At 39.4% G+C, this 16,033-nt stretch overlaps 1 protein-coding gene across 1 annotated transcript in view; it reads right to left on the bottom strand.

The window, feature by feature from the left end:
• b4galnt4b (beta-1,4-N-acetyl-galactosaminyl transferase 4b) overlaps positions 1-16,033 on the bottom strand; it is an 84,855-nt gene that overhangs the window by 14,557 nt on the left and 54,265 nt on the right. The window contains exons 7-9 of the mRNA XM_016541043.1: positions 13,156-13,256; positions 11,207-11,274; positions 5,636-5,714 (exon numbers count right to left, since the gene is read on the bottom strand). Of these exons, the coding sequence (XP_016396529.1) occupies positions 5,636-5,714; positions 11,207-11,274; positions 13,156-13,256 (248 nt within the window). The remainder of the gene's footprint in view (positions 1-5,635; positions 5,715-11,206; positions 11,275-13,155; positions 13,257-16,033) is intronic.

Below are 16,033 nucleotides of genomic sequence, written 5' to 3'. Positions count from 1 at the left end.
AAAATAAATATACGTATTTTTTATGCAAATATTTACCTGAATTTAATTTTTCACTAACCACTTGCAGCCCAGCTTAATAAAAAAATTCAATGAATAATATATGATCCTGGACCACATTAGTAGCAATAACCAATGATACATTGTATGGGTCAAAATTATCGATTTTCTTTTATGCCAAAAATCATTAAGATATTAAGTAAAGATCATGAAGATATTTTGTAAATTTCCTACCGTAAATATATCAAAACTTAATTTATGATTATATATATATATATTTTTATTTATTTATTTATTTTTTTTCTTCTTCTCTCGGTCAAATATTGTCCGATTGTCAGATGATGTATAAATCTCAATTTCAAATAACTGACAAAAATTGGTTTTGTGGTCTGTATATACATACAGTCAAACCAAAAAGTTCTCGATCGGTGAGTGTCAATACTCGTATTGCAACTTCTGTATCAAGTATTAAGTTACCGGCCAAGGTATTTAGTCAAGACAAGATAATTACTACCACTGCTCTGTTAGATTCTGGAGCGGCCGGGAATTTTGTATCATATGAGCTCGCGGTACAACATAAATTGAAACTAACCCCCTGTAACTCTCCCATGGCAGTGGAGGCGCTAGATGGCCACCCTCTCGGAGAGGGAAAGGTGCTACGCATCACGGAAGTCCCCTGGACTCTGATTGCTTGCCGCCTGCCCCGATCTCTCGCCTGGTACTCGACTCTGTCTCAGCCTTGTCTCTGCTGTTCTACCTTGCCGGTATCTGACCCTGTATTGTCTGATTATTCTAATAAAAGCTGCAAATGGATCCACACGCTTCTGACTCGTCACAACAGTTTGATATTTTTATATTAGTTGGTGCAGGATACTATAGTTCATTTATGTAACTGAGGATAGCAAAATAATGTAAACTGTGACATTTTATACCCAAAAATTCTTCATACAGTGGACTACTAGTAAAATTGATAAAAATTTGAGACCAAAAATTATTCAGACACTTTGACCTGACCATGTTTTGCTTAAATGTTTTTTTTCTTTAATTGCTAATACGACCATTTTACACCATAGACTTAACAAAATTAAGCATTGTTTGGTAATTGGTTGACCTAAATTGGTATTATCTAATTGCGTACTTAAATTTAATAGCTGACAGCTATTCAACCTAATGTTGTGATGTTGTACAGTCGCAATAAAGCATGCCAGATTGTGGTAGTTTACTGCATTCAGACAGCAAGGTCTGAAATAGTGCCATACAATTTGTTTTCAGCACAGATTTTTTTGCCATATTTGCAGCATTATCTATATGCATAATTCCTTTAGTAAATCGAGAGCTTAAACAATGTAAAAGTGCATGCACTATCAGCAGCCACAATTCATTCTTAGTGAATCGCCCTCCACCCTCCCCTGTCTTTTTCTGCTTTTGCCCTCACAATGGGGATGGCTGGGATGGCATTGGCTCTCGAAATATACAGACATACAGACACGTAACAATTCTTATAAAGAGGCTCTACAATTACAACATCACTTCTTGGCCACTCTCATGCAAGAGGTCACTTAGCAGTTGCATAATAACTCTTATCGAACTGATCTTCACACACACACTTCCACTCTCTCATTCACACACCAATGCCACACTACACTACACAACGGCTTTCAGCAGTTCAGACTTTACAGCTGAAAAAAAAATTGAGAGAGGAATAGAAAGGGAAAGAGAGAACAAAGAAAAAGAAAAAAGAGAGAAATTAATTTGAATTTAGAGCAGTTTGATGTCGACATTGCTTATAGTTTGACAGTTTCAGGCCCAGAAAATGGTACATAACAGAGCAGCAGTGTCTATCAAACTCATTGTCATTGCATTCTAATTAGTCACGAGCACACACTCAAAAGATGAGCATTTAAAAGATTATTTGACTCAATTATGAATTCGCTGATTTATTTGACCGTCAATGAATCTTGACAAAGACTCAATCTTGTTGCGTGCCAGAATCAAACATCTAACAAACATACCGTTACTTACAACTCATTGATGAGGACTAGTTTTAGACACACACAACGTAAGCATCTTACACACCTGAATCAGTTTTCTTCAGTGCTTAGTATTCACCCTGTTGTTCTGCACAGCTTGTGTTTCTCAAGGTCAGATCTGCCTTTCGGGAATCGATGGAGTGCAGTTACAGCACAATGTCAGATCTGAGGAGCCACAGATGCCTGTTTGCCCCCAGTGACATAATACACACACATGCGCACACAAATATGCCCATGCAAACAATCATGCATGGTCACACACACACACACACACACACCTAAGCATTATTACACAACAATCAAGGACTAGCTATGCTGCTAACACTGTTCTTTGTCATTGCATGTATGACTAAAAATAATCATTAGATTCTTTGTACTGATGAGAAAATAGGAGGTAAAACAACCTGCTACGCTACCCAAGGCACATGATCAATACACAAAATAATGATCTTTAAAAAAGCATCATATGACCCCTTTAAGTAGCAAAGATTTCTACAAAGCTTCATCTGTTTCTGCACAAATAATTATACGCAGTCAATGGCAAACACACCTAGAATTCCTAGAAAACAATGTGCAGCTTGCATGATGTTGCATATATTGCATCAGCTACAAATGTATTTCTTTTGTCTTGATGATGAATAAAATTGAGCCCATTCACTGTTGACTGGCAGCACCGTCCATAATAGCTCCTACTGCAAATGTCATATTGGATAGTTTCTGGTCAGATTACATCAGACAGGCTTTATTAGATCTCTTTGTCCCTACAAAGCCTGGGAATTCTGTTAAAATTCTAATCAGGCTCAGAATAACTCTGGCGTTGGGTGCAACCATGAAAAGTTTAAGCATGTGCGCACATCACAGAGGTTAGCCTACCTTTTCTGATCTAATATGTGTTATCAGTGAAATTGGGAAAAGGGGAGAATCCTAAAGAAGCAGTGAGCCTGATAACATCAAACATCTAAAGCATCTCCAGTTAACTCCACAGACTAGCCCGCTGCAGTTTGGTTAATAAATGAATTCCTGTGTTTGCCACAGATAATTAGCTATTTTTGCTTTTTGGTGTCTGGTCCCTGTTGACTCTCTAGCTGAGAATACCTCCAAGTTCAATGAATTTATTCATTGGGCTCCTCTCATGTCTTTGAAGCGCCTCTTCTCCAGCACTCTGCATTGAACATTAAATAAGGAGTGAAGCACAGCTGCGTCATCTTTGGCCTTCTCAGCCTCCAGGCACTGAAAGTTTTGTGCAGTGCGGATTTGAAAAAAAAAAAAAATTCTTTATAAGTGGTACAAAGAAAGTTGTGCAGGAGGGATCGCTTTTCACATTAGCGTTGCATGTAGATAACAGCTTTAATACTCTGTTAAAGATAAAAATGTCCAGTCTCTAAGACTTGCAAGGAAAGCCGTGTAACAATTTACCTGACATACTCTGAGCAGAAGTGAAAAATCTATAGAAAATGACACTAAATCCTTTTTTTTCCAATTAACAGTTTCGCTATCATTACCCTGTGCTGATTGTCCAGTCAAATGTGTGAAATAAAAGGGTCAAACTAATTGAATTTAATTCACTGTACTGTACTGTTACTCAGTTGTCTAGTTTGTTCTTTAAGACTGACTTTAGTTGAAGTTTTACATTCAGATTAATAATTCATCAAAAGATTCCATCACAAAGAAATGAAGCGATCTAGGGGATATGATTTAAGTTTACAAATGAGGAAAAAATATTCTGAAAAGCATCATACAGTAAGAAGCAGAGATGAGAGAGCTTTATTAACCTGAAACATTTATGAATTCACTTTTGTTCTTTAGTCATAATTGCTATGTTAGATTATGCAATGTAAGATTTATTAATTCAGCAGATGCTTTTATCCAAAGTGATTTACAAATGAGGAATACTACAAAAAATGCACTGCATCATTGTGATAAAGAATGAAAAGTGCTGTTATACAAAGCTCCAGAATTGACCTGAAAATTACAAGCCAGTAGACAAATAAAGGGGAGAACCTGTGACCCTTTGAAACAACAGAAAGAGAATAGTACAGTTAAGTAAGTGCATTAAGAGCTGTGTGAGTCAGACCTTTTTTTTGATGGTAGACACAGGACTCAGCTGTTCTGATGGAGTTGGTAAGATTAATATGTGCTCTGCCAGGTTTGCTGAAGACCACCACTGCCGCTTTCTGGATCATTTGCAGTTGTTTGATTTCACATACAGCAAGGCCAGATAAAAGAGCACTGCGGTAGTCTAGTCTAGGGATGACTAAAGCCTAGATGAGGAGTGGTGCGGCATGCTTAGGTAAGAAAGGTCTGATTTTACTGGAAAATCCATGTGCCTGAATGCCAGTCAGTCCCAGAGATGTTGTCTGAATCCAAAAGAGGAGAGAGCCAAGCACGGAACCCTGAAGTACCCCATGCTTAGCTGATCTATTTTCCTGCTCTTTTGTTATTTCTATTTAATATACAGCTAAATTTAGCTTAGAATAAGCATATCTACAATGAAAATGGAGTGGAATAATGAAGAGGAAAAATAAATTAAAGAATGTTAAATAACATGTTTCATTTCATAAATATACATTTATATGCAGGGAGAGAGACACAGAGGGTGCAACAGTATCTAAGAGGCTTAGATGGAAATGTATTAACAATGTATTAATTTTATTATTATTTTTATTATAATTGTATTAATTTTATTTTACAAACTATGCTTCCATTTAGGAGATTCTATTCATACTCAGGTTTTACTATTGAATTTTGCTCTAAAGGAGAAAGAACACAAAATGATCTAATCTATTTTTAATCTATTTGTTTTCTATTCCATTATCAGCTCTCTCTCGTTCTCTGTCTCACTGCCTCTCGTTGTTTGTCTTCTACTTTCTATCTTCTCCTAGATAATAAAATTACTGAAATGTGCTGGTTAAACTCTGCATCCTTTGGGTGCACTCCGGACATAATCAGTATATCAAAAAGCTTAAGGCTTTTATACTACGTACTCAAGGATATTGTAATGGTCAGAGACGCAGTATCTATAAATGTTTTAATGAGTAATGGGTTACAAAAGTAGTGGGCTGGTAGATGTTTGTTTGCTGTGAATATAGCCATTATATTTTTACTAAATTTGACATGTTTTGTACTGCTGCGATAATTCTGATCTGGCCATTACCGAGAATGTGTTTTTTAGATTTAAGTGAAGCGGGCCATGGAAAATGTTTCCCTGACTAATTTGCCACATTTCTCATCTTTCCACTTATTCAGCTTTATATAATGCAATAACTGAAAGAGAGGTAGAGAAAATAGTAAAAGGCTATAGAAGCATAAGTGTTGCAGACCACTTAAACAGAGTTCATTCATGACGCATCCCATATTTCAGTCTGTTTACTTAAAAATAAATGTACAATGATTAAAAAACAGCTCTGCCTGGTAGGCAGTCTAATGGAAAGGATACTAAAAGGTAGCAAAATGTCCTGACTAAAACAATATCAGCAAAAAGGTATTACATACAATTTCTACACACTATGACTTAATGTTTTATTAACACTTTCACTGAAGTTTCATTGGTGACACTTCAACGTACAGTAAATTAACCAGAATTTACCAAACTCTGGCTCTGTACTCACCCCCACCTCCACATGGTCTGAACCTCTGTCATCTTGCTTGTGCAAAACCTCAAAGTAGTATCGCCGTGAGGACATGAGACTGCAGAGAAAGGGAGAGAGGGGGGAAAGGAGGAGAATTAAAGTGAAAGAAAGAGAGGGTAGGGGACACTATCAAATAGCTATAGAGGGACAGACCAGATGAGGAAAGGAAAAACAGTGGCAGATGCAAAGATGAAAAATGCACATTGCACCGTAGACCACTGGAAGATGTGTACATTGTTAGTGACAGAATCCTTAAGGTGCCTTCTCATCTACTCAAAGAAGCACTATGATCTTGTTCAACTACTAGAAAAACAGAGATTAGTAGTAAAGTTAAAGGGGCAGTCGTGGCCTAATGGTTAGAGAGTTAGACTTGTAACCCAATGGTTGCTGGTTCGAGTGTCAGTACCGGCAGGATGGGGCAGGATTAAGGATTCTGGATTCTGATTAAGGGATCAGAAACATGGTCACACAGAATAAGGCATTAATATGTGCTATATATGGACTAATAAACAGCAATTATGATAGTAATATGCATGCTAATAAGCAACTGGTTAATAGTGAGTAGGATTCCCTAATTTAAACTGTTACTGAAATCACATTACAGTATACTTTAGTTAACCTTAGTTGCTTGTCAATACATTTGGCAGTACACTTTAACCGTATTTCAATACAATATAATAAGTATATAATACATATTTCAAGAATAGAATTTTATGAAAGTACATATAAAGATGTATTTATGTCCTACCTAAGTTGGTCAAAAAAGCAATTGCATCTATCTGCATTTAATCTAAATAAAACCTATAATACATTTTCATTTAATCAATCAACATGCAACGTATCTGATATTATAAACATTACATTAATTTCACACTAAAATAAAGAGCAAATGATGAGCATTCTGGGGTGACCTCCAATAGTTGAATAGTTGATCAACATAAAACAAGTCAACCTAATAATACAAAGCAATGGTGACAGTATCAAATTAAGCAATAAGGACAGAACGGCTGTGCCATATGCGTGTTATAAACAATGTGCTTGTTTAAAGTATTTTAGAAAAAGTCACCCAATGTCAAAGAAATATTCAAAGAAACACCTTTCTAAACTCAGAAATGATACTGCAGGTTCTTTTTCCCAAGTATTTTTTTTCTCTCTCTCTCTATCTCTCCAACAGAATAAAATGGCAAAGTGATGCCACTTTGTACAAAAAAAAAAGCGATTTCGAATGTCAGCTTCCAGGAGATTTTTTTTAGTGTTGATAATTGGATGAAAACACTTGTGTAAACTATATTTATGTATAAACAGACCACAGGATTTGAATTTCTTTTAGCAAGATGATTTCATCTTAGAAAAGACAGAAGTCACAGGCAGACACGTGAATAGCAGCTTGTATTATGACACATGATTATTCTTCAGATGTTCTTCTGGAGTTGCTTTGATTAAAGCAGCCAAATACAATTCATATTGCAATGCGGCTCACTGTGACAGCATGAGAAGGCGAAGGCTTTGCTACAAAGACAACTGCCTTTGTGAAAAAGATGTGTTTTGTACTTCAAATCTTACAGTCACAATGAAATCACAATTCTATTATTGTTATTATTCAACATCATTATTATTTTAAATGAAGGTGCCCTTGTAATCTACAATAACATCCCCTCGCCCTCACAACAATGTCTCTTTTAGTATCTGATGATACAGGACAAAAATCCCTCCTCTCCAGCAACCTATCACTCACATGAGATTGCAGCAATAGAAAGCGACAAAAATCCAATGATCCAATCAATTCCCACAACCAAGTCCTGCCCTACATTTTTTTTTTCTCGTTCAAGAAGCCAATTCCATCCACATGTCCATCACAATGCCACTTATGCCATGTATACACTACACGGTTTTTAAAGTTGTCGGATCGCTGTTCCTTTCACACTGCAAACCGTTTTGGGTATCATGAAGTTGACTGCACAGTACACAACTTATCGGCAACTGTGCGTCACACATTACACTATTTCAGTAGGAAAGAATCCCCAACATCTTTCCTCCTATGACTCCTTTTATGTACACATACACACCAAATCAACTGAGCATTAGCAATCAGCATGACAAGCATTTATGTGTGTTTGTTTGTTGTCCTTCTAATGGCAGTCTGTTTTTCCTGTGTACTGAGAGCTCAAGTCAATAAAGGTTTTAAGACTACAAAAGAGAGGAGTGGCCAGTAGATCAGGGCTAGATTGAGACAGGCTTGAGGGGGTACAGAATGGAGTTTTAATTGGCTGACTAATTGCCTGGCTCCATCTGAAAGTGTTCTGCTCAATAATTGAATAGGACTAAGTGATGAGAGAGATAAAGAAAGAGTGTATTCAGGCAATGCCCACATGAACATACTCTCAACAGACTGCTGTAGCAACACAGTAAGCGTGTTTGAGATGTCAAACAACTCACAAGGGCAGACTTCTACATAAGCACAATCCACATGAGCAAAAGCAGATTCTGCATTTGTATTCCTTGTTCCAACGTAGAAGATGCGTTTGTAATATTGCTTTTATATGAGGATAAATGGCATAATGCAACAACTGCTATTTAATTCTACGAAAATCTGTATTTTCCATCTATTTATAAGTGAAAAAAGAATTGACTTAGAGTATGATGATAGTGTACAGAAAAAATGGCATTACTCTTAAAAAAGGCATTACTCTAACATTTTAAACTATATCAGAACAGTCACATTTGTTCTAAGCAAATGGAGTGTTCCACTGTAATGTCAGCAAAGTGGAAAGTTTGTCTGAAGACCTCGCCTTCTGTCTTGAGGTGCTCATTTCTGATTATAGTGTTTATTATAAAGGGAATACTGATGTCCATCATTCATAAATGATACATTTAACCTCCACAAATGGTTCCTGCAAATGAACAATGTGCAAATTTACATGATAGCAGCCTAGTTTAAATAAAATTTTAAAAAGCATTAAATTCAGATCACTCACTCATGCGCCACAATGCATTTCTCTCTGTAGCCTTGATTTATTTATCTAACTTTTTTCTTTTCTTTTTTGATGACTGCACCCACTATCCTGACTTCATTTATGAATGCTTCAGACATTTGCATAAACCCAATGTAACATGAAAGTAAGCGTTGGCATAACAAATTTAATTAAAAACAAACCTTAGAAGGGAGATTGCTAACTGTTTTAAAATGCAAATTCCCTCTTGAGTAAAGTTTGTTTCTTGTTTGTTCATTTGGGCAAGTAAGTGAGTAATTTATGCACAGATTAGTGGATAACAAACAGACAGAACAATCAATGACTTCATCAGAACAAGAGCTGCCTTAACTGAATACAGAAAGACAGAACATAATGATATAATCCACTGAATTTGACAGTATAAAATTTAGGATGGAGTTTTGGGATTACACTGTACTTTTGTATTAAATTGTAAAAAAAAAACAAAACAAACTAAACTATTATTCAAGGACCAGTCAATTTAGAGTACATTATACATTATTTACATTATTTATGTACGTTATTTATAGCACTTTTAAACTTGCAATTTGGATAAATATTCAAAAAGTGCTAATGTAAATGTACTAGTATTAGAATTCAATCTGATGGATGTCCTTTTATAAATTTAGTGAACTGAAACTGCTTTTAACATCCCCTAGCACACTTGTGACAGATACTTCTAGAATGTCAAGAGAGGTTGACCTCAGCTGGCCCTGCAGAACTGGCATATTCCCATAAATGTCACATGCAATATCTGAGACTCCTGGAGTTACTCTGCCCTTTCTTTCCTTCAGCCATGGAGGGCAAACCAGATATACTCCATTCTATTATGTAAGTGATAAAAAGACTATACAGTACACACTGTACAGTATATGCACAAGAGTAAGACACAGAGTCTCATTTGCTAACTATGATAATAATAAATGTATTGTTTTAATAATAGCATGATAATACAGTCTTATTTCAGAATTTTAAAAAATTATCTGGGATAGGTTCTGCATAAAAATGCAGTCAACAATGAGTAGGCTAGTCCTCTATATAAGGCGTCTTTCATTTTGGTCCTCAGAGTGGTACACTCAAAAATCTTGCTGAATGTCATCTTGGGCGAGAGCACATCTATACAGAAAAAGAGAGAAAATGCAAGCACAAAATAGATTAAGGAGAGTTTGTGTGGAAAGCCTTTATATGGAAATTGTTTAGGCATGTATTATAGCTTTTGGATTATGCTAATTACTACATAATCCACATTCATCAACAACAAAACAAAACACAAATTCAATCTTATGTAAATTCTGCACAAGATTTTTTTATGCCTTCATAAAATCATTAACTTACATGTAATCATTCGTGATTATCATAAGTTATAGACACTACTCAGAACTGAGAAAACTTAGTGCATTATTTTGCCCAGCAACTGTGGGAATTCCAGACGATCCTGTCAGACGTCTGCCCTGTTTACGCTCTAAAATCCAGCCCATTAGTCTTTACGACGCAACAGCCTACTCTGCTCTGTCTGTGTCACCAAACTAACAAGCTCCAATCGAAGGGCAAAATGAAAGCAAACAGAGAACTGAGGTAGGCAGACAGAAAGTCGTCTAACTTGGGTTGCATAGAAGTAAAATTTAAAAAGTAAAAAGTTTATATCCTGACATCCTCAACTAGAAAAGCAAGAGGATATCAAAGACACTCTTGTAGCAGTTTGAACCGGTGCCAGGCCATTGTCAAAGCTCAGCGAAAAGAGGAGGCACTTCTCTGCGTTTCCCTCTGGAGTGTCAATAAGCATGCTCGTTTTTTATTAGCACTAAAATATTCTGGAACATGTACATGCTCGCTTTTAGACTGACACTGCTGATGAATAATTCAGTGCCACACACCACTCACACTGAAGCTCCACTGAAGCACCAATCAGCAGTGGTTGGACAAGGGCGATTAAAACGGACGACATGACACTTCACTCAGACAAAACTACTATTTAATGTGTCCCTTGTGATTCACAATCACACTGTCAGTACAGACACCTATTGGGCAGCGTGCTTGTTATAGTAACTCCCCCTGACGTTTGTTCATTTAACAGTAAAGTTGAGCATGTGCTGTCTTCGATGTCTTATAACAACCTTACATTGATTACGGGCTTAAAGCATGTGGTTTACACAGCTGGATTTAATGAGTGGATAATGAATGGCTTAATATATCTTGTATGTTTTTACACAGTCACAAAGTTTGATGGCATTTAAACTCACATTAAAAATTACAATAGATATGGGATGGATTTGCATGTTCAGACCTGCTGCTGAACAGAAAAAAAAAATAACCTGTGAAGTGTTCATTTAAAAAAGAAATGACAAGAAAATGTGTTACTTACCACAACTGCGTGATGTTGTTTCACTCATTGCTGCTCATCCAGAGCACAGCATACTTAATATATTTACTGTATAACTGTATAAAGCAATGAGCTGGCAAGTGCCTTTCCATGCTGAAGACAATCCACTGTGTCATATTCTCCTAATATGCATTTAATTATGGTGGTAAATCCAGGAAACATATGCTGTATGACACTCACCGCACAGGTTTGGAAGTTTGAGATCTGAACTTGCTGAACTCTCCTGGAGCTGTCCACTCTGAGCCATGCTACATGACAACAAACAGCAGAGACTGTAACTCATCTCTAGCCACACACACAGGACACACAATATTCAGGGTTGTGCTATTCAGAATTGAACTGAGAATGCATTTTGAATTCCAATCAAATTCCTGAATTTGAAGTTAAATTAAGGTAGAAAATAGGAAGCAGACTTGCGATTTGAATTTGAATGTGGGGAAGCAGAATAAAATGAATTGAAATTGAAAGTAATGTCATGGCAAACTTTAAATGTCGGCTTGACAAATCCTTGCGTGAAAGTTTGAAAAGTTTAAATCCTTGAAACAGACAGACAGACAGACAGACAGAACACAGACAGAATCACAGATTGACAGACAGGCAGAACACTATAGGCCTATAGTGGAGATCAAAATTAGAGAACAATCTATAAATACTTTATTTTTTTCTGAAATATTGTAAATCTTCATCACTCAATGAAGGAATATCAGCTGTAGGTATACCACTGTTCTACTAACATGTTTTCCAAGGCATTTCAACAAAAAACTTTATTTTGTGGAAAACACAAAATTAGAGAACAGTAACCACTGTAGCACAAAAGAAGATTACAACTAAAATTTTGGAGGGTTACAGCTGTCAGAAATTAGTAGGAAGTTTACAGGCTCATGCTGCGCTGATGTGATCTTGGTCCTCTCTTCCTTCAGTCTCTTCCATAGTTTGGTGACTGTAGTGGGTTTCTTAGCCATAACTTTGTCGCCAAGGATTTGCCAGATATTTTCAATCGGGTTTAGATCAGGCCTCTGGGCCGTCCATTTACCTGTTTTGCAGTGTGAAGGGGCCATTGTCCTGCATGAAAATTGCAGGCTGATTGGGAGATGCTTGCAGGTAAGGAACTGCATGTTGCTGAAGGAGGTTCTGAAAAACATTTGCATTCACTCTGCCATGTATCTGTATAAGAGGACCAACTCCTGCTGCAGAAAACATCCCCCAACATGACACTTCCTCCTACACCTTTCACTGACTTCTTTACGCACTCGGGCTTCAGTCTTTCCCCAGTTTGACGCCAAATAAAATGTTTCCCATCAGACCCTAATAAATCAAACATGCTCTCATTACTAAAGTGAACATTGGACCAGTTATCCTCTGTCCACACAACATGCTCCTCAGCAAAGGTGAGCTTAGCCTTTTGATTCTCTCTGCTGATTAGAGATTTTGTCACTGCAGCATTCACTCTTAGTCCGTCTTCTCTTTAACATGCAGAGACAGATCCATACCCTGTTCAGCACTGAACTGGCAAGCAATTCCAGCTGCAGTGTTGAACCGATTCCCAATTGAGAGTCTCCACATTATCCTCTAATCTCGTGCATTTGTCTTATGTGGACGACCAGCCTTTTTGTGGGACTTGAATGAATTAGTGTCATTGTAAAGCTGCAATATTCAAGAAATCACAGATCTGGAATGACCAACTTCTCAACCAACCTTTGGCCTTGATCTAGACAACCTCCTGTCACAGGGTTTCATTCACTTTAGAGAGGCCCGCCATCTTGCAGTCTCAGTGAAAATGGGAGGAATGCTTCCAGTTGAATAGGGTTTGTCAGAAAATTAGCACAAGGTGCCAGATTAACACCAATAACTTGTAGGTATCTGTAAGTGTTCTTTAATTTTGATCAGAGTTCTTTTTCAAATATCTCATTTAAGATTACTGTTCTTCAGAATACAATTAATGTATGAAATATGCTTAAAAAACTGCCCTTCTGCTCCTTACAGGACTAAGCAGTGACCTTGAAATTTAGGAAATTGTAGGTTGTTCTGTAATTTTGATCTCCACTGTATAGACAGACAGATAGATAGACAGATAAATAGATCAGAAGTGCAGCCTGGTTTATTTAAGGGTTATATATCATAGTACACACCTGTCCCACGTACACCAGGAGCCGGGCATTGAGCGGACTCTCATCAGAGCTCAGCCACAGTTCAGAGTTATCATCCGATGCTATGGCAAACTGGAAATCCCCTGAAATAAATAATTGATAATTTACAGAGATGTACTGTATAGCCTTATGACCTGACCTGCAGGCTCTGAATTCTAAGCTTGCTTTGATAAGATGCTGTTTTGTCAGTCACAGATACTGTATCTCACAGCAGTCTATAACCCAGTAGTGCTACCCAGTGGCTTTATTCTGCTTGTCAGTATTTCTCTAGTATATACCTCAAACTGACAATCATTTTTCCTTCTCTTATTGTCTTGTGAGCTTGTGCGCCACAGTCAAACCCTGACTCAGCGACCCTAGTTATTTGCTAATGAAAACAATCTCATAACTTTTCCCCCGCAAACACGAGCACGCCTGCACGCATCAAGGCTCATATAGTAGTCCGCACAGCAGCTTTTCTTATCAGGTTAGGCAGAGTGTGCAGATTTTGCTGACTGAAGGGGATCTATTGAAATAATGGTTTCTGTGTGCCTTTAGACGTCAGCTTGGGCAACGTTCAAGCCTCTTACACCTCACTCAAACTTGCTTTGAGAAACACTTTGAACATAAAGAAACCAATGTGTATGTATTGTATGTGTGTGAAGGTACATCACAAATGTAGTAGTAATGCCTGTGTTTATGAAACATGGAACAGAAATGGTGTTTATAGTAGGTTAGAAGAAAATATGGTGTAAAATATTGATAGATGACAAAACACTTTAAATAAATGTACACAGTATTTTGGAGAAAACAAAACACTGCAGTCCAATACAAAAACAATCAGCTTTGAACCATGATTTGGATCTGCTATGCTGTCTAAAGACCTGAATGGCTTGAGATCCCTGAGGGACCAATGCAGTCCAAGTTGTATTATAAAATGCTACAGCTGAATATCAAGCCATCTGTTTATGATCCTAAACTTATAACAAGCTGAATCATGTAGCATGACATTGATGCAAAAATGAGAGAATCAACCACATGGTGCTTTGATGGAAGAAACTCTGTGTTTTGGAATGACAGTTTTATATTCAATCCTATTTTAAAGGATGTTCTTGCTATCTCAAGCCAAGAGTCAATTTTGTTTCCTATTTATCACACTATATAGGACTCGTTTAGTTCCCTTTCAGTCAGTCACGTTCGACGTTACGTCATTCGTGACTGACGAATTGGGATCTCGCCCGAGAGCCCAATCATCCCGGATGAGCTCGCTGGATCCTCGGACAGGGTGGGGCCCAGCATCTCGTGCGGAGCGCAGGCAGATGACAGGATGTCGATCGCTGCATCGGAGGGCAAGCTAGGCTCTGGAGATGACGATTCAGCTGCGCTGCCTCCGTCAGGAAGAGTGGCGTTGCCCGAGTCAGATCCAGAGCTGACTGCTATGCTTTCCCGGGCCGCCGAGAGTGTCAGGCTGCACTGGAGGCCTCCTCCTTCTCCCGAATGCTCGAGGCTGGACAACTGGTTCCTGAGGGCGCAGGCCGGTCGTCGGCAGCCTCCTCCGGTTCCATTCTTTCCAGAAGTGCATGAGGAGGTGACTAAGTCTTGGAGGGCACCTTTTTCTGCCCGAAACAGGCCTGGTGCCTCCTCCGTCCTCACCACCCTCAACGGTGGGGCGGCCCAAGGGTATGCGTGCAGAGATCGCGGTCCTGCTAGCGAAGGATGCGATACAGCCGGTCCCTCCAGCCGAGATGAGGTCAGGTTTTTACAGCCCATACTTCATCGTACCCAAGAAAGGCGGTGGGTTACGACCAATCTTGGACCTACGCGTGCTGAACCAGGCCCTTCAAAAGCTCCCGTTCAGGATGTTGAAGCAGAAACGCATCTTTCAATGCGTCCGTCCTTTCGATTGGTTCGCAGCGATCGACCTCAAGGACGCGTACTTTCATGTCTCGATTCTCCCTCGACACAGGCCGTTTCTCCGCTTTGCGTTCGAAGGGCGAGCATATCAGTACAAGGTCCTCCCCTTCGGGCTATCCCTGTCGCCTCGTGTCTTCACCAAGGTCGTGGAGGCAGCCCTCGTTCCATTGAGGGAAGCGGGCATTCGCATTCTCAACTACCTCGACGACTGGCTCATATTGGCCCAGTCCCGAGCGCAGTTGTGCGAACACAGGGATATGGTGCTCAGTCACCTCAGCCGATTGGGGCTTCGGGTCAACTGGGAAAAGAGCAAACTCTCCCCGGTGCAGAGGATCTCTTTTCGATGCTGAACTGCCTGGGGTCTTTCCAGCGCAAGAGGGCGGTTCCACTGAAACAGTTTCAGAGGCTCCTGGGGCATATGGCATCCGCAGCCGCTGTCACGCCACTCGGGTTGCTTCATATGAGACCGCTTCAGCGTTGGCTTCACGACCGGGTCCCGAGATGGGCATGGCGACACGGCACGTACCGGGTCTCAGTCACCCCGTCCTGCCGTCAGACCTTCAGCCCATGGTCAGATCTTGACTTTCTTCGGACAAGAGTGTCCCTAGGGCAAGTATCCAGGCATTTTGTTGTATCAACAGATGCCTCTGCCAGGGCTGGGGTGCCATGTGCAATGGGCATGCAGCTGCGGGGCTCTGGTCGGGGCCCCGACTGCAGTGGCATATCAACTGCCTCGAGTTGCAAGCAGTATGGCTTGCTCTGTGCTGCTTCAAATCGCTGCCACACAACAAGCATGTACTGGTCCGTACGGACAACACTGCGACCGTTGCGTACATCAACCACCAGGGCGGTCTACGCTCCCGTCGCATGTCGCAACTCGCCCGCCATCTCCTCCTCTGGAGTCAGAAGCATCTGAGGTCGCTTCGCGCCGTTCACATCCCAGGCGAGCTCAATCGTGCAGCCGACG

Source organism: Sinocyclocheilus rhinocerous, unplaced genomic scaffold (genome assembly GCF_001515625.1).
Source record: "Sinocyclocheilus rhinocerous isolate Xijiao unplaced genomic scaffold, SAMN03320098_v1.1 scaffold368, whole genome shotgun sequence".
In the NCBI taxonomy this organism is placed as follows: domain Eukaryota; kingdom Metazoa; phylum Chordata; class Actinopteri; order Cypriniformes; family Cyprinidae; genus Sinocyclocheilus; species Sinocyclocheilus rhinocerous.
Note: the sequence above shows the minus strand (reverse complement) of the source record. Positions and strands in the feature narration are given on the sequence as shown.